Genomic DNA, 23,083 nt, shown 5'->3' with positions numbered 1-23,083 from the left:
CTAATGAATTATTGCTTTAGAGACATGGCTCTTTTGGGTAATGGATAATCTTCCTTTTATTTTAGTAATTTTGGTGGGTTTTTATAAGCATATAAACTTAGGGTTTTACATGGAAACCAAACTCTTATATCTTCTTTATTTCCATAAAGTTCTTGGTATTCTGTGCTAACACCACAGGGCAGAGCCATCTGACATCTGTGTTCTTAGTTGCAGAAGCTGAAGTCAGGCTCCCAGCTGCCCTTGGTCGTTCTGCGAACCAGGGTCGAGCCCTGCTTGTCCATCAACACGGCGCCACTCTCGGCAGACCTGAAAAAGGTGACGGGGCTCAGACCAGGCTTGTGAAGGAGGACTGACCTGCCCTAACATAGAAAGATTTTTAATAAAACAGTTTTAAGTTTGCATTTATATAATTTCTTTGCTTTTGAAATTTTCTTTTAAGATTTTATTATTAACTTCTCATTTATTCTTAAAGTCGAGGTTAACTTCTTATAAGTGAATAATTCTTTTGTGGAGAAACCTAAGTGCTTTTCTGAAATAAGTTTTTAAATGCGCCTCTGAAAAGGGGCTTAGAAGGGGCACCAGTAGTCAGGGCAGTTAGAATGTACTTCTTAGTATTCTTTTCAGAATTGCGTTATAGACCTGTGGTTTCACTTAGATCATCAGTTTAGATCATAAATCTTTATCTGCTTCCCTCTTGATATTGAAAAAAAGTAAAAACAAAAAAACTATAAGGATGAATAGAATGAGAGCGGAGCCTTTATTGGACAAGAAATTTCTACAGGCTTTTGGAAGATGGAAAAGAAGCAGCCAGGATGGCTGACCACCTGAGGAAGGAGTGACACGGAGAGGGCAGTGAACTCCCTGCCTGTTTCCTGAACATCTTCAGCCAGTTTCTCAGGAACGAGATTGGAGGCTCTGTTTGGAGAAACCTAGAGAATGACCTTGCGGTGATGCTGTTTTCGAATCCTCTCAGTAAAAATGCATGCTCGCTGCCTGTCTCCTTGCAGTGATGTGACGCTCACATGGTGATGAGCTCTGCCCTGCCTGCGGATATAGTCAGCTTTCAGTGTCCTCGATGTGAGCAGACATCAGGGATCCTTGGACATTGGAAGAAAGCCTTAACCTAGGGAAAAAAAAAAAAAAGACCAAAACAAACTCTGAAAGAAACAAACAATGTAAGGAGTGGAAGAAAACATTAGAAAATAGATATCCTCAGAGATAAGAGAAGATATTGCTTGGATTTAACAATAATAGGGTGCTACTAAAAACAAAGGGAACAATCAGATAAAAAGGGCTCTTAGAAATTAAAATGCTACGGAAATAAAAAAAACAGATATGAGAGGTAAGATAGAAGTTAATCAGAAAGTAGAAGACAAAGACAAAGAGATGGAAATGGGGGGGAAAAGAGAATTTGAGGGTCAGTTTGAGGTCTCGTATCTGAGTGGGATTTCTAGAAAGAATGATGGCAGAGGACCGAAAATTCTGAGAATAACACATGGACACTTTCCTTACTTAATGGATATGACTTTCTAAATTAAGAGGGTTTGCCGACCGGAGACCCAGCACAACCGAGGAGCAGGAGCGTAGACACGTTGCTACGAAGCATCTGAACTGGAGGGATTCAGAGATCATGAAAGCTTCCAGAGAGAAGAAACCCATCCCACGGCGGGGTCAGGAATCAGAATGACTTCAGACTTTCCCACAGTTCACCAGAGGAGCAGTGGCTCCACAATTCTCGTGAAAAGTTATTTCCAGCCTAGAGGTCTGTACTCAAACCATTACTGAAGTGTAAGGATAGAATGAAGACATTTTCACACGTGCAGAATCTCAGATTTCCTTCCCCTGTACCCTTTGTCGAGAAGCTACCGAAATTTGTTCTCCACCAAACCAAGAAATTCAACCGAGAAAGTTTCAGCAAAAAGGGTGATGTTGCAGGGGAATCCCAGTCCCGAGTGCAGCTGGAGTTCAGGGCCGGGGGATGAGACCTTCAGAGAGAGGACGGTGCTGATGAGTTCAGCCTGTTGGCAGATCTCATCAGTGTGGCTGGAGAACTCTCCTCTGTGGAACATTTGGGAGGTTTCGATGACAGCGAATTGCATAGAAAAATAAGCAAACAAAGGCAAGTTTTTAAAAAACTTTCTAAGTGGAGCTGATGCACCAGCAGTTTATCAGGAGGAAGAGAAGCCACGTCTTTGCTGTGGTGAAATGTTAAGGCACCTCGTGCTTCAACAGACTGCCTGTTGGATCCTTTCAGTTGGGAGCCCAGAAAAGCAAGTCTTTTGAGCAGGAGTTTGTTGCTGGAAAAGATTCAGGGGGGACTTATTAAGTTAGGTCTTGGATAATACCAGATTAAGCAATGTATACTCGTTACTGGGGTAAAGTGAGCAATGAGAAGTTTATTAGTTTTCTGGGTTTTATTGTTGTTTTGGTTATTGTTGATGTTTTGTAGGCTCTTCAAAGAAATAAGTTTCCGGGCCCCAGCCACACTGAATCTTACTCTTGGCCTCCCATAGCACGTGGCTGTGACATGGTGGTCATTTCTCATTGTGGAAATGACCCTTTGTTGTACCTTCCACCACTGCTTACGATTTTGCAAACAGGGGGCTGCTACAAGTCATTACCAAGTAGAAATGGAGTAAGTTGAAGACATTTTTGTTTAACAACAAAATGGATTAAATATTTATTTTAAATTTGACACCTAACCTTTGGTAAAGTTTAAGTTACATTAAAACTGGCAGGGGGCTTCCCTGGTGGCGCAGTGGTTGAGAGTCCGCCTGCCGATGCAGGGGACACAGGTTCGTGCCCCGGTCCAGGAAGATCCCACATGCCGTGGAGCGGCTGGGCCCGTGAGCCATGGCCGCTGAGCCTGCGCGACTGGAGCCTGTGCTCCGCAACGGGAGAGGCCACAACAGTGAGAGGCCCGCGTACCGCAAAAAAGAACCAAAAAGCAAAAACAAACAAAAAAAACCTGGCAGAACAGAGACCGTCCTATGAGAAACTCTTTTCTCAACACGGTCACTGATTCTCTCACACTGATTCTTACCGAGAACCCCTAGTTGTGAGCCATCGGCTGAGTTGGGAGAGTCCTGGCTTTTAGTGATGACTGTACAGTTTATAGAATTATCTAACTGATTCGATTCACGTAATTATCATGGCAAACCCTTGAGATGGTCATGCCGTGTATTGTTTTCACTATTTTATAGATGAGAAAATTAAGCTCATGAAAAGTTACTGGTAAAAGTTCTTACCTGCTGACAAGTGCAACAAGAAGTGGGACTTGAATTTAGGATTTCTGTCATCTTGTCCCTCTTCTTTAAATTATCTTCACAGAACCCCACACTGTTTTATAATCCCACTTTATTTTTCCCACTCATAAGAATCAGTTAATAGCTGAGAAGGATGATGGAAAGGAAAGAAATTGGATGTGAGGGTCAAATGATGGTGAGTGAGTGACATCTGCTTTGCTGGGGTTTTGGCTGTTAGGTGAATTGATGTGTATGAGACCCGTCTCAGATCTTCTCCCAAGATACACTACAGATGGCTCCATCGCTCATTATAAGGTGAAAAATAGCAGTGCAAAAGACAATTCGAATTTCATCTTAGGAAAGATACTAGTTTATTTTTCTGATTATGCCATGTAGTTTAACGAGTTCTCTTTGGAAATCTGTGTTGGCTATGTTACGATGTATTGACTTAATAATATTAAATGGATACATTTGTATCACTCAGTCAGGTAGCAGCTGAGCCCACTGATGAGATGCAGCTTGTGTTGAGATAGACCCCTGGCCGGGCCAGAAAGGAATGTCCAGGTCTGACCCTTGTGTCCACTCTGCTTTTTCCGCATCTCCAGGGTCAGTCTGCATTTAGGCGTGAGCCCTGGAAGCAGGCGCTTGCCTGCGTCTGCGTAAAAAAAAGAGGAGACTCATTCTTGTCTTCAGTTAATTGAGGGCATGTGTCCAGGAAGGTGTTTGGCAGGCAGATGTCGAGAGATATCTGCGGGGTAGTGGAGGGCAGGGCTCAGATGGTGCAGTAGGGAACTTAATCTCCTAAGGAAGTGACGTTAACCTTTCTGAGGGCCCCTTTCAGGAGGCAGTTCATCCTTGTGCTTAGCAGCAGGAGGTCTGGAGCCAGATTGCCTGCTTCTTCTGAATATTAGCTGTGCAGCCTTGGGCAACAAACTTCACCTTTCTGTCCCTTAGGCTCCTCATCTGTGAAATGAGGTAGTAATAGGTCTCACCCTGTAAGGGGACTTTAAGGACTAAATGATTTAATACTTGTGCATAGTTTAAGCCCCAGCAGAATCTGAGTCAGTGTGTCTGAATCCATTCTAGTGAAATTATATTTTGACTTTTCTGACCTGCATGACAGTGATGATAGCAAAAACTTATAGTGCTTACTGTGTACAGGGAGATGTTCTGCATGTCTTTGATTCTTAACCTTTGTCCAAAATTATGTGAATTTATTTGTCTTTGCAGCCTCTGGCAGTCATCGTGTGCCCTGGGTGGAAAAAGGCCCAATTAGTTTTTGAATTATTGGGAGACTATAGCGTGTCCTCCAGGCCTGTTGTTCATCCTGTGGTATTAACAATCGGACTCCACAAAGATGAAGCCAAAAATATGAAGCTTCCAAGTGGGTGTAAGCATCCTTTCCAAGCTATCTGGTTTTCCCTGCAGAACACAGTGGAAGCCTGCTCAGGCAGGCCTGGGAGCCAGCGCTGACCCGGGGCTTGTGTGGTGATCAGCCAGACGTCACTTGTCAGTTACCGATCAGTGTTGGTGGTGAAGGTTTACTCTTGGCTTACATCTGTTTTACTGAGAAAACTAAGTCTTTTCATTCATTTATCAACTAGTTATTAAGCACTTACTGTTTTATTAGCTGTTGACTAAAACCACCCCCTGCCTTTCAGGAGCTCAAAACCTGGTGGGAACACAGGTATTTAGTCAGACAGTACAGGGGCAGCCTGGGCAGGCCTCTTCTCACACCCACCTGAGTAAGAAACACAGGGTTTATTTCATTGAAAGGCGTTTCTAGAAAGTATGTGGAATCTTAGCAAAGGAAACGTTAGAAAAACCTGTGGAAAATCTAAGGCGTTAACTGTGTTTTCTTTTAAAATGTAGGCAATGTAATTGTTACAACACCACATAGCCTCCTGAGACTTCTCAAATATCAAAGCTTGTTATTTCTTAGACTCTGTCATCTGATTTTGGATGAGGTGGAGATATTATTCTCTGAAGCTAATGAGCAAGTAAGTATGCCATTTATTTAGATGTCATTACTACTCAGAAACATATATATACGTTATATATATATATAAATATGTAAAATAAAAGTCTTTTAGGAGTCAGGAAACGTGTCTAGTTGGGAAGAAGCTGGTTAATCTAAAAAATGTTTCCCTTTAACTGCTATAATTAAGAGGAGAGAACATTTATCTGAATTTCCTACCCAATGTTAAAGTTCTCTTTGAAGAGCAAAATTTCTTTCCCAGGGACATTTTCTAAAATCAATATTTTTCTGGTTATGTAAGCAATACTTCTATTTTAGAAAATTTGAGAAATAGAGAAGAACCCTTGAAAAACCCCAGCATCCATAATCTTATGCTCAGAGGTTACGTAACCACTGTTACTGTTTTAGAGTATTTCTTTTCTTTTTGTAATTCCTGTGTCTATTGATACATATAATTAATAATATCAGGACCTTATTTTATGTATTGGTTTGTAACTTGCATTTCAGTGAACAGCATTGTGAGTATTGCTACTAACTGTTCTCTAGCATGATTGTTACTGTTACCTTATTTTATGTATTAGTTTGTAACTTGCATTTCAGTGAACGGCATTGTGAGTATTGCTACTAACTGTTCTCTAGCATGATTGTTACTGTTACCTTATTTTATGTATTAGTTTGTAACTTGCATTTCAGTGAACGGCATTGTGAGTATTGCTACTAACTGTTCTCTAGAATGATTGTTACTGGCCATGTGGTATTGAACCCTGTGGACATAACATAATTTATTTTCTGATTGTCTTATATATGGACATTTAGCATCATTTGTGTGTATGTGTGTAGCTGAAGAAACATCTTTTGGCATGTGTTTTCTTAGGATAAATTCCTGGGAAGGGGATTAATGGATCAAAGGCTATGAATTCTTAAAAGGCACTTGTTGGAAGCAGTGTAGCATGAAGGTCAGGAGCATTCCTTTGGGAGCAGCAGTGGCCCCAAGGTCAAGCCCAGGCTTTGTGACTTACTGACTGCCTCAGTTCTTACTTGCAAAGCTAGTATCTGGAACACTGCCTTGTTCAGTGGCACTCTGAAAGTGTAGATGGGTTTGCACTCCCTCTGGCAGTGTGCCTCCGCGCCACACTGCCTGCACCCCTGGCAGTAGGAGGCCCTCGTCCAGCTTTCTTTTCTAGGCTGATTGTTACACGTGGCATCTGATTTGCTTAATCTGTATTTCCTTGATTACTTTGTTAAATTGAGCATTAATTTATACTGGCCATTTGTACCCATTCTTCTAGGAGCTGCTTGTTCATTTCCTTCGCTTGTTTTCTTTCACTGGGATCATCTTTTTCTAACTAGTTTGTAGAAGTTTTTATATAAGGCTGTTCATCCTTTGTTACCTGTGTTGCCGGTATTTACCTAGATGTTTGTTTTAATTTTGTCTATACGTAAACATTTTTCCTTTTTAGTTTTTACTTTTACTTTCATGTTTAAAGACCTTTCCCACTCTGAGAACAGAAAATATACATTCCTTACATTTTATGTTCTGTCAAACTAATTATTAGTTTCTTTTGAAATAAAAGTGAAATTAATTATGCTGATTTTTTAGATGTTTCCTATATTAGATAACTTTAAAAAAATTATTGAAGTTGAAGAAAGGGAATCTGCCCCACATCAGATTGTTGCAGTTGGAGTTCATTGGAACAGACATATAGAGCAGTTAATCAAAGAGTTCATGAACGACCCCTACATTGTGATCACAGCCATGGAGGAGGCTGCCCTCTATGGCAGTGTCCAACAGGTAAAGAGTCCTGGGTGTGTGTGGTGGGGGGTTGGTGAGCCCAAGCAAGTAACCTTTATTCATGGTTTAATATTAAAAGATTACAGTATTAATTTCATATACAATCTGTAATTGTGTATTTAAATTTATATTGCTTTTCTATACCTTCTTTCCTATTAAAATTATGACTTTGCCATAAAAAGTAAAACTGGAGCACCTTGAACATTTTTTAAAAATCCCACTGTTTCTGCATTTCATTACCAGGTAGTACGTCTTTGCCTGGAATGTGAAAAGACCTCCACTTTACTCCAGACTCTTGATTTCGTTCCAAGTCAGGCACAGAAGACCTTGATCTTCACCGGTTCTGTAGCTGAAACAGAAATAGTGTGTAAGGTGAGCCCTTCCTTTCATTCTTACTGGAAGGTGAGCCCTTCCAGTAAGAATGAAACGTTCTTACTGCTTGTTTAGACTGTGGTTGAATCTTGAGTCACCTGAGAATTACTTGGAGTAGTTACGTATTTGACAGGGAAATAGCCTTCCCATGGAAGCCAGCGGTCCACAAGGGGGACCTGGCAGAGCATGAAAAGGATCTGGTTCATGAAGACGTGCCAACATCTTCTGAACCCTCTATTTAAGACAATAGAGACGATAATGCTAAAGTATATCATCATTTAGCCAATTGGCTAAAGATTTATTTAATCTAATTGTATATAAATTAATGCTAAAGTGTAGAAATGAGGCCAAATACAAAAGAATCAGTAGTGCACCGACCTTAGCAAAGATGAACAAGCAGGTATAGTGAAAAACAACAGTACCCTCTTGACAATAGTACCATAAATTTCATGTATACGTATACATATCTCTACAGATAATCTGTGTAGGTAAGTATACATGCACACAAGTATATATACACGCACATATATGTACACGTTATTTCAAAAGGAAGGAAAATAGTTTTAGCAAAATAATGTTTGTTTCACTGGAGCAAGTTTTTAGATATAAACCATAGAATTTTGAAAATATGTTTCTTTAAATTTACAAGCATTTCATTCTTAGAATTAGTGGATCAGTGAGGTGAGACCCTCACAGATAATTTTAAATGATTTGTATCGATAATAATTGATGAAAAATTATCTTCAAGCTTATGTTCCTGACTGTGAACTGGCCCCTTTGGTTTCATCTTTAGGTAGTAGAAAGCAGTTCCGTGTTTTGTTTGAAAATGCATAAAGAAGTGACTTTTAATTTAAAAAGTGTTTCAGAACAGTGGAAGAAGAAGTTAAGTTCTGGTTCTCACATTGTATTAGGTAAGTATTTTAATTTCTACTTGTATTTAGAGAAGGCTGAGCTAATAGGAATCATGTCTTCAATTCATTAATTTATTTACCTCCTCCAAATTTCTCATCATTTCCCAGATTTATTGAGAATGTATTAGTAATGTGAATTTCAAAGTGAAAATTAACCTTGGCTATGATTTTGATCCTGAGGTGGAATCCAAGTGTCTCAGGTTAGTAGGCAGCGAGCGGCCCTTGGGCTAGCTGTGCTCCCTGCAGTTCCAGCTCAAGGATCACTGTCACATGTATATGCCTGTGATGAAGCTTGTCGTGAATGATTGTTAAGTTTAATATTGGAAATATAAAAGTCAAAACGTGTAAAATAAGTGAAAACCATATGGGCAGCCAAGATTTGTAAGAGAGGCATTTTTCGAGTTAAAAAGGAGACCACTTTTCTCTGGAATTTCATTCCTGGGCTTTGACATTTTGGGAAAAGAAATGGGAAGGAAGTTTCTTTGCATCTGAAAAGTAAAATGCAGTAAAGGAATGTTTTGAAGTATGGTTCCTGGAATTGTTCTGTAAAGTATGTGCCGTAAAATTCCAGCTTCATTTGAAATTGTCCGAATCCTTTTCTCCAGCCTTAACAGATGATTGCACACCACTCTTGGCCATCACCGATGCCACGTGTGTGATTCACTTCAGCTTTCCTTCCTCGCCGAAGATTTTTGGTGGACGCCTGTATTGCATGTCTGATCATTTTCAGAGTGTAACTGAACAGGTTTGGTTAATTTATATTATCATTTAATGTTTCACTGGCGTTTTCCACATAATGACAAATGCAGAGTCCGGGAAGTTTTATCATTTAGACTGGTACGGATGATCTGCTTCCTTTATTCACCCCCAATTTTAAGGGTTCTCCTGCAGAACAGAGAGAGAAAAAAACCAAATCTGTGTTGCTGCTGACGGAGAGAAATGCCTGCCATGCAGTTGGCGTCCTGCGCTACTTGGAGCGAGCAGATACCAAGATTCCTTCAGAGCTCTACGAGTTTACTGCAGGGGTTCTGGAAGCCAAAGAAGATAAAAAAGCCAGAAGGCCTCTTTGTCCGTATCTTAAGGCTTTTGGTTTTTGCAAGTAAGCCAGTCATCTTTTTCATAACTGACATGTAGCATACAGTAAACTGCACAGATGATAAGTTTACAGCTTGATGGTGGTTATATGCATATGCAACCCATGTGAGCTACGGCCCAGCTCTGAGGGAGCCCCTGCAAGATGCCCTCCTGTTCCTTCCCAATTTGAAGTAACCACCCTCACTCTGTCTACCAGCACTGACTAATTTTGCTTGTTTTAGAATTTTATATACATGGAATTGTAGTGTGCTCCATCTATCAATACTGTCTGTGGCATTCCTCCATGTTGCATGTATTGGTATTTTATTTATTTATTTATTTTGTGGCTTAGAATTCCATTGTGTGGGGACTTCCCTGGTGGTCCAGTGGTAAAGAATCCACCTTCCAATGCAGGGGACGCAGGCTCGATCCCTGGTCGGGGAACTAGCATCCCACATCCCACAGGGCAACTAAGCCCATGTGCCACAACTACTGAGCTCACGCACCTCAACTAGAGAGCCCGCATGCCACAAACTGCTACAGAGTCCACACGCTCTGGAACCCGTGCCACAACTAGAGAGAAGCCCGCGTGCCGCAATGAAGAGCCCGTGCACCACAACAAAAGATCCCAAGTACCGCAACGATGATCCCGTGTGCTGCGATTAAGACCTGACGCAGCAAGATAAATAAATAAATATTTTTAAAAAATTCTGTTATATGAATATATCACGATGTATATATCCATTCTACTCTTGACGGGCCTGTGAGTTGTATTATGTATGAAGCTTCCATGAACACGCTTGTACGTGTCCTTTTCTGGAACTATGCACCCGTTTCTCTTGGGTATATATTATACTCTGGAGTGGTATTGCTGGGTCATGGGGTAGACTTGTGTTTAACTTTGCCAGAGCGGTTGGTCATCTTGTGATCCCACCAGGTGTGTGTGAGGGAGTTTGGGTTGCTCTGTATCCTCACCAACACTTAGTATTCGTGGGGGTGTAGGGGAAAACCGTTGTTATTTTAATTTGCATTTCCCTAAGAATTCATGACGTTGAATGGCTTTTCAACATGATTGTAGGACATTGGACATCCTTTTTTGTGAAATGCCTGTTCAGGTCTTTTGCCCATTTTTAAAATGGGGTATTTATTGGTTTATAGGAATAATTTGTTTATTCTTGATACAACTGCTTTGTCAGAGATATGCATATATGCTTTGAGAAACTTCTCCCAGTCTGTGGCTTGCCTTTTCACTCTTTTAAGAGTCTTTCAATGGACAGACATTTTTAATTTTGATGAAATGTTTTATGGTTACTGTTTTATTGTGTTTTAATATAAGAAATAAATTGCCTATCTCTAGATCATGAAGACATTCTTCTATATTTTCTTCTAGAAGTTTTATAGATTTAGCTTTCACATTTAGGCATATAATCTATATTGAATTAATTTTTGTGTATAGTGTTTGATATGGGGCAAGGTTTACTTTTTTCTGTATGGATAATCTCTTGCTCCAGCATTCTTTATTTAAAACACTGTTGTGTTCTCACTGAGTTGGTGCCTTTGACATAACCCAGACGATAGTATATGTGATCCATTTGTGGACTCTCTCTGTTACATTGGTCTATTTGTCTATTCTTACACCAGTACTACACTTTTTTAAGTACTGTAGCTTATAGTGGGTCTTGGGAAATGGTATTTAAGTCCTCCAACTTTGCTCTTCTTCAAGGTTTTTTTGGCATTTTAAGTCTAATGCATCTCCATGTTTATTTTAGAAAGGGTTGTCAGTTTCTTCAAAAACGTTGCTGGAATTTTGATAACTGCACTGATTATATGAATCAATTTGGAGAACATGGATATATCTTAACAGTCAGGAGATCTCTGAGTCAGGGATCCAGACACGATGCCAATACTTGATCAGTGGATCTCTGGGACTGAGTAGTAGATGTCTGTTAGATATCTACTGGATTGAATTTAATTTTAAGATAACGATTGAAATTAACTTCTTTGAATTATGTACATTATCCAGGTTATTAGCAGCAATTTCGATTATGCCTTTAAATAAAATATTGAATTTTAAAACTGAAGCTTTAACTATTTCTCAGTTTGGGTTACGGAATGGCTCCTGGTTTAGAGGTTCATTGGCCCCTGTTGTGGGTTATAGTGATGTGTTTCTGATTCAGAGTCTTTATTTTGGAAGTATATTTTGTTCATTTACGTACTGCATTTAAGACTGTCTGGAGAAGTAATGCAGTAACTCTGTCCTTTGAGTTTACTTAGTGCCAGTTAAACTTTAGGATCCTTTCCACTTATTTACATACTGCTAGTGTCATCTGAGGGATCTAATTAGCTTTACAGCATTTGGTTACTTAACTTTACAGCGTTTGGAATACAAGTTCTCTGATTTCGATTCTAGATTAATTTTCCTGGTGAATACTTTAAAATTCATGTTGAAAATTGTTATTTTTTTTTTCCTGGTTTTAAAATCCTGTTCCTTTTTTTCAGAGACAAAAGGATCTGTCCTGATCGACACCATGTTAATCCAGAAGTAGACATGCCAAGGAAGTTATCCAACCAAACTCTACCAGTGTTTGGATACATAAAAGTAAGTCCTATTAAAGAACTTGTCCAATGATTAATGGTCATTTTAATGAACAACTTTCATTCTTTAAGAGGTAGAATTTAATAGAAGGCAATTATGACAGTACTAATTACCACCATTAATCTGACAGTAGGCACTTATTTTTTATTTTTTTTTATTTTATTTTTTTAATTTTTTTTTTTTTTTATTTTGCGGTACGCGGGCCTCTCACTGCTGTGGCCTATCCCGCTGAGGAGCACAGCGGCCATGGCTCACGGGCCCAGCCGCTCCGCGGCACGTGGGATCCTCCCGGACCAGGGCACGAACCCGCGTCCCCTGCATCGGCAGGCGGACTCCCAACCACTGTGCCACCGGGGAAGCCCTGTAGGCACTTATTTTAAGGGTTCTTATACAGTGCCTTATTTCAAGGTGCCAGTTCGTTCATAAAACCAAGATCAAATTGGAAGATAGATAAACCACTTAAATTTAGGGATTTCTTAGTTATCTTTTTAGAAAGAAAGTTGTTTCCCTTTGGGGACTATTAAAAATAATGTGATGATTACACGAACCTTTTCAGATCATCCATGATTATTCCTTTGGGGAATATTCTGAGATACAGATAGAATTGCTGAGTTGAGTTGTCACTTTCTTGTGAATCTTTTTTTTTTATTTATTTATTATTTCTTCCTTTCTTTTTGAGTTTGAGTGTTCTGCCTTCACCTTCCCTTTCCCTTAGGGCGAATCTGTTATGTTCATTCATGCTTGTGCTCCTCCTTGTGTGGCTGTGCTGTACTCGTTTCCTGGGGCTGTTGTACAAATACCATGAACTGGGTGCCTTAAAACCGCACAAGTTTATTCTCTCACAGTCCTGGAAGCCAGAGTTTGAAATCAAGGTGTCAGCAGGCTGTGCTCCGTCTGAAGACTCCCTTTCCTGCTTCTTCCAGCTGCTGTTGACTCCAGGCGTGCCCTGGCCTGTCCTCACCTCGTGGCCACATCCCTCCAGTCTCTGCCTCATCTTCACATCACCCTCTCCTCTTCTCTCTGTGCCTCTTACAAAGCACACGTGTCAATGGATGAAGGGCCCACGCCCATAATCCACAGTGATCTCCTCACCCAGAGATGCTTAATTACATCTGCAAACACCTTTTTTCCAAATAAGGTCACAGTCACAGATCGTGGGAGTTAGCACAGAGACAGTTTTCTTTGGGGGCGTGGCAGGAGGCACGGATTACCATTCAACCCCATACAGTTTTCATTGATGAAATGATTTTTGTCTTTAAATTCTGATTCTTCCCAAGTTCTATCACCTCATTTCTACATTTTAAAATTCTGACTTATGTGGTTCTTTTATATCATGTGTCACTTTCTTAATAAGCTAAAAGGCAGCTAGTTTTGAAATTGGAGTACAGTTTTCATCTGTTTTGTGGATACATTTTTCTGGTGGCCTTCATTGTCTCTAGGGACTGTTATTCTGCTTCTTATTCTCTTTTTTATTATTGTAACTTAATATGGGATTTGACCTTGATACTTTGCTGTTGCTCATTTTTCGGTAAAATTCCTTTTCCTTAAAGTTGAGGAGGAGGTGTGGGTCAGGATAGCTTTTCTAATTTCACAGAGTTTCCATTTCTGTTGTTTCCATGTCTGGTTAAAAAAAAAAAAAAAAAATGAAAACACAGTTTCTGAGATTTCTGAGATGCCCTGGCTCTGTGCCCCTCACCCAGGTACATCTGGCCTTTCTCTTCCTTCATCTCTCTTGTCCCTGGGTGGACAGTTTGGAGATTTCACAGGGGCCCAGCCTTCACCCACTATCAGAATGCCCAGCCTTCACCCACTATCAGAATGCAGGAAAGCCTTCCAGTGCAGCTGCCCTTGTCACCCAGGCCCACCGTGTTTTCAATGAACACCTGCTGCCTCTTGTGGAATCCTCCTGTTGCTAGTCTTTCAGACGAGCTCATACCTCCCAGTGCTGCTTCCTGCACACACAGTGATACCACGCAGGTCTTGTGATGTGGGTGGTTTTTACTCATCTGCTATTTTTGTTGTTGTTATCTAAATTAATAGATTTTATTTTTTTGAGCAGTTTTAGTTTTACAGAAAAACTGAGCAGAAAATACAGAGTTCCCCTGTACTCTCCCCCGGCGCCCCCAACAGTTTCCCCTATTATTAGCATCTTTCATTATTGTGGTACATGTGTGATAATAGATGAGCCAATATTGATAATTATTATTAACTAAAGCCTACAGTTTAAGTTAAGGTTCACTCCTTGCAGTGTACGTTCTATGGACTTTGCCAAGTGTGTGATGACACATATCCACCGTTACAGTATCACACAACACTTTCACTGCCCTGAAGGTCCCCTGTGCACTCCACCTGTCCATCCCTTTACCTCTTCCCCAGAATTCGTAGCAGTCACCGATCTTTTTACCGTCTCTGTAGTTTTGCCTTTTTCAAATGTGATATAGTTGCAGTCATACAGGGTGTAGGTTTTTTGAACTGGCTTCTTTGATTTAGCAGTTTGCATTTAAGATTCTTCCATGCCTTTTTGTGGCTTAATCGTTTCTTTTTATGGCTGAATATACTACAGTTTGTTTATCCATTCACCTATTGAAGGACATCTTGGTTGCTTCCAATTTTTGGCAATTATGAATAATGCTAGGATAAATATTCAAGTGCAGGTTTTTGTGTAGACAGAAGTTTTCAACTCATTTGGGTAAATACCAAAGAGTGTGACTGTTGTGTGTGATTATGTATATAGTAAGACTATGTTTTGCTTTGTAAGAAACTACAAAACTGGTTTCTGAAGTGACTATACCATTTTACATTATTACCAGCAATGAATGAATGAGACTTCTTGTTGTTCCACATCCTTGCCAGTGTTTGACGTTGTCAGTGTTTTAGATCTTAGCCATTCAGTCAGGTGTGTAGTGGTATCTCATTGTCTTAATTTGCAATTCCCTGATGACGTGATGTTGAGCACCTTTTCATATGCTTATTTATCAGCTGTAATCTTCTTTGCTGAAATAGCTGTGAGATGATATGTTCAGGTTTTTTGCCCATTTTTTAATTGAGTTGTTTGTTCTCTTATTATTGAGTTTTAAGCGTTCTTTGTATATTTTGGATCCCAGTCTTATCAGATATGTGTTTTGTAAAAATTTTCTCCCAGCCATTGGCTTGTCTTTTCATTTTCTTTATATAGTCAACTCTTGCTATCCGTAGATTCAACCAACCTCAAACCTAAAATATTTGGCAAGCAAGACTTGAATTTGCAGTGGTCCAACAACTATTTACATAGCATTTACATTGTATTTACAACTATTTACATAGCATTTACATTGTATTTACAATTATTTACATAGCATTTACATTGTATTAGGTATTATGAATAATCTAGAGATGATTTAAAGTATATCCTTAGGCTGTCCTTAGGTTATATGCAAATTCTTACACCATTTTATGTAAGGGACTTAAGCATCCAATAATTTTGGTATTCACAGGGGGTCCTGGAACCAATCCTCCGTGGATACTAAAAGATGATTATAGTGCCATTTGGACAGCAGAAGTTTTTAATTTTAATGAAGTCCAACTTTCCAATTTTTTCTATCACAGACTGTGCTTTTGTTGTTGTATCCAAAGAGTCAGTGCCAAACCCAGGGTCACCTGGAGTTTCTCCTATGTTATCATCCTCATCTGCTTTTATTTTGGGGTCCATGGGGATGTTTTGTTAATTACGTTTTGTTGCAGTATGTCCCTGGCTTTGGCTTTGCTGTCTCACTGCTCTGTCTGTCTTTATGTGGGGGATTCAGCGAGAGTCAAAAAATATGACACCTCACTGTGGCCACCTTCCCAGAACCCCTCTAACCAAGACCTTCCTTTTTATTTAATTTAATTTATTTTTTTACTTTATTGAAGTATAGTTGATTTTCAATGTAGTGTTAGTTTCTGTTGTACAGCCAAGACTGATTCAGATACATACATACATTTATATATATATATATATATATATATTCTTGTTCATATTCTTTTCCATTATGGTTTATTACAGGATATTGAATATAGTTCCCTGTGCTATACAGTAGGACCTTGTTGTTGTTTATCTGTTTTATATGTATTAGTTTGTATCAGCTAATCTCAAACTCCTAATTTATCCCTCCCCCACCCCCTTTTCTCTTTGGCAACCGTAAGTTTTCTGTGTCTGTCATTCTGTTTCTGTTACGTAAATGAGGTCATTTGTGTCATATTTTAGATTCCATGTATAAGTGATATCATATAATATTTGTCTTTCTCTGTCTGGCTTGTTTCACTCAGTATGATCATCTCTAGGTCCATCCATGTTGCTGCAAATAGCATTATTTCATTCTTTTTTATGGCTGAGTAATATTCCATTGTGTATATATTACCACATCTTCTTTATCCATGCATCTGTTGATGGACATTTAGGTTGCTTCCATGTCTTGACTGTTGTAAATAGTGCTGCTATGAACATTGGGGTGCATGTATCTTTTGGAATTAGAGTTTTCTCTGGATATATGCCCAGGAGTGGAATTGCTGGATCATATGCTAGCTCTATTTTTAGTTTGTGAAGGAACCTCCATGCTGTTTTCCATAGTGTCTGCACCAATTTACATTCCCACCAACAGTGTAGGAGCATTCCCTTTTCTCCACATCCTCTCCAGCATTTATTGTTTGTAAACTTTTTAATGATGGCCATTCTGACCGGTGTGAGGTGGTACCTCATTGTAGTTTTGATTTGCATTTCTCTAATATTTGGTGACATTGAGCATCTTTTCATGTGCCTTTTGGCCATCTCTGTGTCTTCTTTGGAGAAATGGTCTTCTGCCCATTTTTTCATTGGGTTATTTGTTTTTGTTTTAGAGTTGTATGAGCTGTTTGTATATTTTGGAAATTAAGCCCTTGTCAGTCACATGATTTGCAAATATTTTCTTCTGTTCCATAGGTTGTCTTTTCATTTTGTTTATGGTTTCCTTTGCTGTGCAAAAGCTTATTACCTTGATTAGGTCCCATTTGTGTACTTTTACTTTTATTTCTGTTGCCTTCAGAGACTGACCTAAGAAAACATTGGTACGATTTATGTCAGAGAATGTTTTGCCTATGTCCTCTTCTAGAAGTTTTATGGTGTCATGCCTTATATTTAAGTCTTTAAGCCATTTTGAGTTTATTTTTGTTTATGTTGTGAGGGTGTGTTCTAACTTCATTGATTTACATGCAGCTGTCCAACTTTCCCAACACCACTTGCTGAAGAGACTGTCTTTTCTCCATTGTATATTCTTGCCTCCTTTGTTGAAGATTAATTGACTGTAGGTGTGTGGGTTTATTTCTGGGCTCTCTATTCTGTTCCATTGATCCATATGTCTGTTTTTGTGCCAGTATCACACTGTTCTGATTACTGTAGCTTTGTAGTATTGTCAGAAGTCTGGGAGAGTTATGCCTCCAGTTTTGTTCTTTTTCCTCAGGATTGCTTTGGAAATTCTGGGCCTTTTATGGTTCCATATATATTTAAGGATTATTCTAGTTCTGTGAAAAATGTCATGGATAATTTGATAGGGATCACATTAAATGTGTGAATTGCTTTGGGTAGTATGGCCATTTTAACAATATTAATTCTTCCAGTCCAAGAGCATGGGATATCTTTCTATTGAATCATCTTCAATTTCCGTTATCAGTGTTTTATAGTTCTGAACATACAAGTCTTTCACATCCTTGGTCAGGTTGATTCCTAAGTACTTTATTTTTAAAAGGGATTTTTTTTTTTAACTTTCCCTTTCTGATATTTCATTGTTAGCATAAAGACATGCAACAAATTTCTGTATGTTAATCTTGTATCTTGCTACCTTGCTGAGTTCATTCATCAGTTCTAGTAGTTTTTGTGTGGAGTCTTCAGGGTTTTCTATATACAGTATCATGTCGTCTGCCTATAATGATACTTTCACCTCTTCTCTTCCAGTTTGGATGCCTTTTATTTCTTTCTCTTGTCTGACTGCTGTGGCTAGGACTTCCAATACTACATTGAATAGAAGTGGTGGGAATGGGCACACTTGTCTTGTTCCAGATCTTAACAGGAAGAAAGGCTTTCAGCTTTTACCATTGAGTGTTACGTTGGCTGTGGATGTGTCATAAATAGCTTTTATTATGTTGAGATATGTTCCCTCTATACCCACTTTAGTAAGAGTTTTTATCATGAATGGATGTTGAATTTTATCAAATGCTTTTTCTACATCTATTGAGATGACCATGTGGTTTTTATCTTTTGTTGATGGAGTGTATCACATTTTTTGATTTGCATATGTTGAACCATCCTTGTGACCCTGGGATGAATCCAACTTGATCGTGGTGTGTGATCTTTTTTATGTGTTGTTGGATTCAGTTTGCTAATATTTGATTGAGAATTTTTGCAACTATATTCATCAAAGATATTGGCCTGTGATTTTATTTTGTGGTATTATCTTTGTCTGCTTTTGGTATCAGGGTGATAGTGGCTTCATAGAATGACTTTGGGAGTGTTCCCTCCTCTTCAATCTTTTGGAAGAGTTTGAGAAGGATTGGTAATAGTTGTTCTTTGTATGTTTGGTAGAATTTCCCAGTGAAGCCATCTGGTCCTGGACTTTTGTTTGCAGGGAGTTTTTAAATTACATACCCCCCATACCCCTGGTTCCCAGGGGATCTGCTTTCTGTCACTATGGTTTTGTTTTTTACTGGAATTTCATATTAATGGAATTGTACAGTATGTGGTCTTTTGAGTCTGATTTCTGTTCCTTAGTGTACTATCTTTGAGATTCGCCTGTTTTCTATTTTATTGCTGTGTAGGATTCCACTGTATGTTTGTCTGTTCACAAATTGATGGACATTTGGGTTGTTGACAGTTTCTGGCTGCTTCGATCATTTGTGTTACATCTTTGACAGTACGTGTTCTTTTCTCTGGAGTAAGACCTAGGAGTGGAATTGCTGAGTCATATGGTAAGTGTATGTTTGTAAGAAACTGCCAAACAGTTTTCTAAAGAGGTGGAACCATTCGCATTCTGACCAGCACTGCACGCAAGAATTCCAGTTGATCCACATTCTCATCAGTACTTGGTATTCTCAGTCTGTAATTTTTGCCACTCTGTTGCATTTGCACTGTTATCTTATTTGTGTTACCCTGGTGATAAAGAATCTTAGACATCTTTCCACTGCTTACTAGCCATTTGTATCTCTTCTCTTGTTAACTTTTCTGTTTAGAATTCTTGCCCATTTTTTATTTGGGTTTCCTTCTTGTTGAGTTTTAACAGTTCTTTATATATTTTAGATATCCTTTGTCAGATATATTGCAAATGTTTTCTCCCAGTGGAAAAGCAAAAGTTTTTAATTTTGATGAAGCCTAGTTTTTTACTTTTTTTTTGTTTGTTTTGTTTTTTTTTTTGTTTTTTACTTTTTTATTTTGTATTTTGTGCTTTTCATGCCATAAGAAATCTTTGCCTACCATATGGTTGCAAAGATTTTTCCCAGTGTTTTTATTCTAGAAGCTGTATAGTTTTACATTTAGCTCTGTGATCCACCTCAAATTAACTTTTGTGTGTGGCAGAGTTTTTTAAAAGGAGGCAAGATTTTTTCTTCTGGATAATTGGTCACTCCAGCATCATTTAGTATAAAGACCTTCTTTTCCCCCTAAATTATATTGACACCTTTGACAAAAATTAGGAGACCATATATGTGATTTCTGAATTCTTTTTTTTTTTTTTTTTTTTTTTTTACTATTTATTTATTTATTTGGCTGTGTCAGGTCTTAGTTGCAGCACGCGGGCTCTTTGTTACAGTGCATGGGCTCTCTGGGTGCGGTACGCAGGCTCTAGAGTACACAGGCTTAGTTGCCCCCCTTGCACGTGGGTTCTTAGTTCCCCGACCAGGGATCGAACCTGCGTCCCCTGCACTGGAAGGCAGATTCTTAACCACTAGACCACCAGGGAAGTCCTGATTTCTGAATTCTTTATTCTGCTCCTTGGTTTCTTTGTCCTTATACAGTATCACACTGGCTTGATTACTGTAGCTTTATAATCTTGAAAACTGGTGGGTAAGTCTTCCAACGTTGCCTGTCTTCTTCAATATCCTTTTGACTGTTACTTCGCATGTCCATATAAAATTTTAGAATCAGGTTATCAATATCTATTATACTTAGAATCCTGGTGGGATTTTGCTTGGCATTGCGTTGAGTCTGATACCAAACCAACCTTGGGTCCACTTGCCTGTGTGCATGGTAAAGCCGCTCTACTGACACCAGGTTGTAGTGAAGGAAGTCCAGCGTCTACTGTAAGGTGCCAATACAAGGAGAACGAGTGGCTCATGCTTTAAAAACCCGCAACTCCCCAGTGGGTTTCAGGAAACCATTTTTAAGGGATGGGGAGTGACAGGGTAGGTGATCAGCTCCTGCACAATTCTCTGATTGGTTGATGGTGAGATAACAGAGTGGTGTCACGGGGGGTTAACATTATCAATCCTTAGGCCCCTGTAGGCCTGGGGGCTATGTGCTCATTGGTCATCAAGTAGTTAACATCTTCTGTTTGGTGAGGGGTTTTCACATCTGTAAAACAACTCAGGAAACATGCACAGATACAATTACCTGGGTGCTTCAGAGAGAAGCTAAAGCAGAGGATATGGGGCAGGGGTCTGCCGTGGGAAGGCCCCACAGGGTCCTACTCGGTTTCGAGTCTATAGATTAACACGGGAAGAATTGACATCTTAGCAGTACTGAGTCTCCTTAGTCCGTTAACGTGGCGTATCACTCGTTTGTCTCGGTCGCCTTTAATTTTCTGAGCAACGTGTTACAGTTTTCAGTAGATGGATCTTCTACTTTTTGTGTTAAACTCATCCCTAGTATTTCATGTTTTTGGATGTCATTGTTATTTTTCTAATTGTTTTAGAAATGTGATGGATTTCTGTATCTTACCTTGTGTCCTGCAACCGTAACAAACTGAATTACTGGCGAGAGGGGCATCGAAACAGGTGGGGAGGTGTGTGGCCAGAAGGGACCCTCCCATGTGCCCAGGACTGAGGGGTTTCCCACCACCCAGGATGTTCGGTGCTGGAACCAGGAAGAGTGGGTCACCTGTGTGGAGGCCTCACGCTCTCGCCTTCCTGGCAGGAGAGTCCAGTCCACAAGCTGCTTTTTGCCACCTCCGTTCTGCCAGCTCGGTGTGTCGTGGATGTGCTGACGCCGTGTGGAGGGGACTGCCACACACTGATGCCTGCTCGGGCCTGGACTCTGTTCATCAGTGTGTGCTGAACACAGAGCCTTCTAACTTAGGAAATGCGGGGGAAAAGGAACTCTCCCCTTACTCCTGTCATCCTAAAACAGTCACCATTGGCATCTTAGTATATTTTCTCTGTTACTTTTCTTTGTGCATCTTTCAAAAACTATATTTGCAGTTGGAGTGTATGTTATATCCTGCCAAGCTCTCCTAACATTGGAGTGAGAGTTTTTCCCATCCCCTGCACCTCCTGTCCACTGACTCCTGTCACCCAGTGGGCTTCTGTCTGGGATGCCAGGTTGTTGGGGCCCCTAAACCATAGGGGAGAAGACTCCCTGGGAGAGGCCATCTGCCGGGCTAGAAGGAATACTGAATTCCCTGCCCGAGATGAGGGCCGGCTTGACAGAGCACTGGGGGTTCCCTGAGGCAGACTCTCCACGGGCTGGAGGGTGGCTGGGTTGGGAACCATGATAGACGTGCTACTTGTCCTCTCCCGGCTCACCTTCCAGTGGGGACGGTCAGCAGTGAGTAAGATGGTGACAGTGCTGCGGAGAGGATGAAATGCAGGGAAGTTCCGTGGTGTGTGCTGGGGGACACGGGGCCCTTTGGAAATGGAGGCAGGGAGGGGCCCTCTGAGGAGGGGTCAGCTGCCCCGAGGGCCAAATGATAAGAAGGATCCAGCCGTGAGACTATCTAGGGAAGGATATTCCAGGCAGAGGAAGCAGCAAGTGCAAAGGCCCTGAGGTAGGAGTTGTGTGGAATGTTTGTGGAGTAGGACAAGGCTTACGGCGAGTGTGAGGGGCGTAGGCAATGAAGCTGGTGGGGGGGGGGCGAGCACAGAGGAGAGCCACCGGCTGTCAGCCCTGTGAGATCCAGCACCTTTTGGTCACAAGGGGTGACCTCTCCCCTGCCTGCCTTGCCTCCCAGATGGCGCTGCCCCCTCACCAAATAACCACTGCTCACTCCTGCCATCTGCTCACTCCCGCCCTGTAGCCAGGGCTCCCTGCCCTAATGCATACTGTTTGCCCCCTGTCTGGAATGCCTCCTCCGTACTCTTGCGTACCTGTGCGCACCGACACCCCAACACACGCCAATAACCCTGCGTACACTTGCCTGTGAAGAGTTGTCTTCTTGACCACACACAGCTGTGGCACATCTGTCCACCCACAGTTGCTTAGGGTCCCTGCAGGACATGCTTCCTCTCTGAGTTCCTTGTGCCTCGTACACAGCAGGCTCTCACTAAAATACTTCAGAAAGGGCTCCAGAGACACGGAGGCTATGTTTTTTTAAGGATTTTTCTAAAGTGCAGTTAAAAAGTAAACAAAGGAACACTTACTAATAATAAAGCTTTAAACTAATATTTACCCAAACCACTTCCATTAAATTTAAAGTGAAACTATAATTATTTGTGTGTATGCTAAGGTTTTTATTCGGTTTTTTGGTCAGTTTCCTAGTTTATTTTTAAATCCCTGTTGTGTGCTTTGGGCTCTTAGGTCAGGTGCTGACTTCTGCAGATACCTCTTTGCTTCAGATTGAGGTTTTTGTATTTTGGGGTTTTTAAAAATTAATTAATTAATTTATTTATTTATTTTTGGCTGTGTTGGGTCTTCGTTTCTGTGCGAGGGCTTTCTCTAGTTGCAGCGAGCGGGGGCCTCTCACTATCACGGCCTCTCCCGTTGCGGAGTGCAGGCTCCAGACGCGCAGGCTCAGTAGTTGTGGCTCATGGGCCTAGTTGCTCTGCGGCATGTGGGATCTTCCCAGACCGGGGCTCGAACCCGTGCCCCCTGCCTTGGCAGGCAGATTCTCTACCACTGCGCCACCAGGGAAGCCCTGTTTTTTTTTTTTGAAGGGATTTTATGTTATTTTATTTTTTTAACATCTTTATTGGAGTACAATTGCT

At 40.5% G+C, this 23,083-nt stretch overlaps 1 protein-coding gene across 1 annotated transcript in view; it reads left to right on the top strand.

Annotated features, from left to right (window-relative positions):
- TDRD12 (tudor domain containing 12) overlaps positions 1 to 23,083 on the top strand; it is a gene marked incomplete at both ends in the record, with an annotated part of 80,042 nt that overhangs the window by 45,147 nt on the left and 11,812 nt on the right. Inside the window, 10 exons of the mRNA XM_082676935.1 lie at positions 208 to 315; positions 2,450 to 2,635; positions 4,476 to 4,635; positions 5,118 to 5,245; positions 6,824 to 7,015; positions 7,259 to 7,387; positions 8,181 to 8,298; positions 8,904 to 9,043; positions 9,177 to 9,397; positions 11,872 to 11,971. Coding sequence (XP_082533061.1) covers positions 208 to 315; positions 2,450 to 2,635; positions 4,476 to 4,635; positions 5,118 to 5,245; positions 6,824 to 7,015; positions 7,259 to 7,387; positions 8,181 to 8,298; positions 8,904 to 9,043; positions 9,177 to 9,397; positions 11,872 to 11,971 — 1,482 coding nt within the window. The remainder of the gene's footprint in view (positions 1 to 207; positions 316 to 2,449; positions 2,636 to 4,475; positions 4,636 to 5,117; positions 5,246 to 6,823; positions 7,016 to 7,258; positions 7,388 to 8,180; positions 8,299 to 8,903; positions 9,044 to 9,176; positions 9,398 to 11,871; positions 11,972 to 23,083) is intronic.

Source organism: Grampus griseus (assembly GCF_964374135.1).
Source record: "Grampus griseus genome assembly, chromosome: 19".
Taxonomy (NCBI): domain Eukaryota; kingdom Metazoa; phylum Chordata; class Mammalia; order Artiodactyla; family Delphinidae; genus Grampus; species Grampus griseus.
This window is presented reverse-complemented; position numbering and strand designations above follow the sequence as displayed.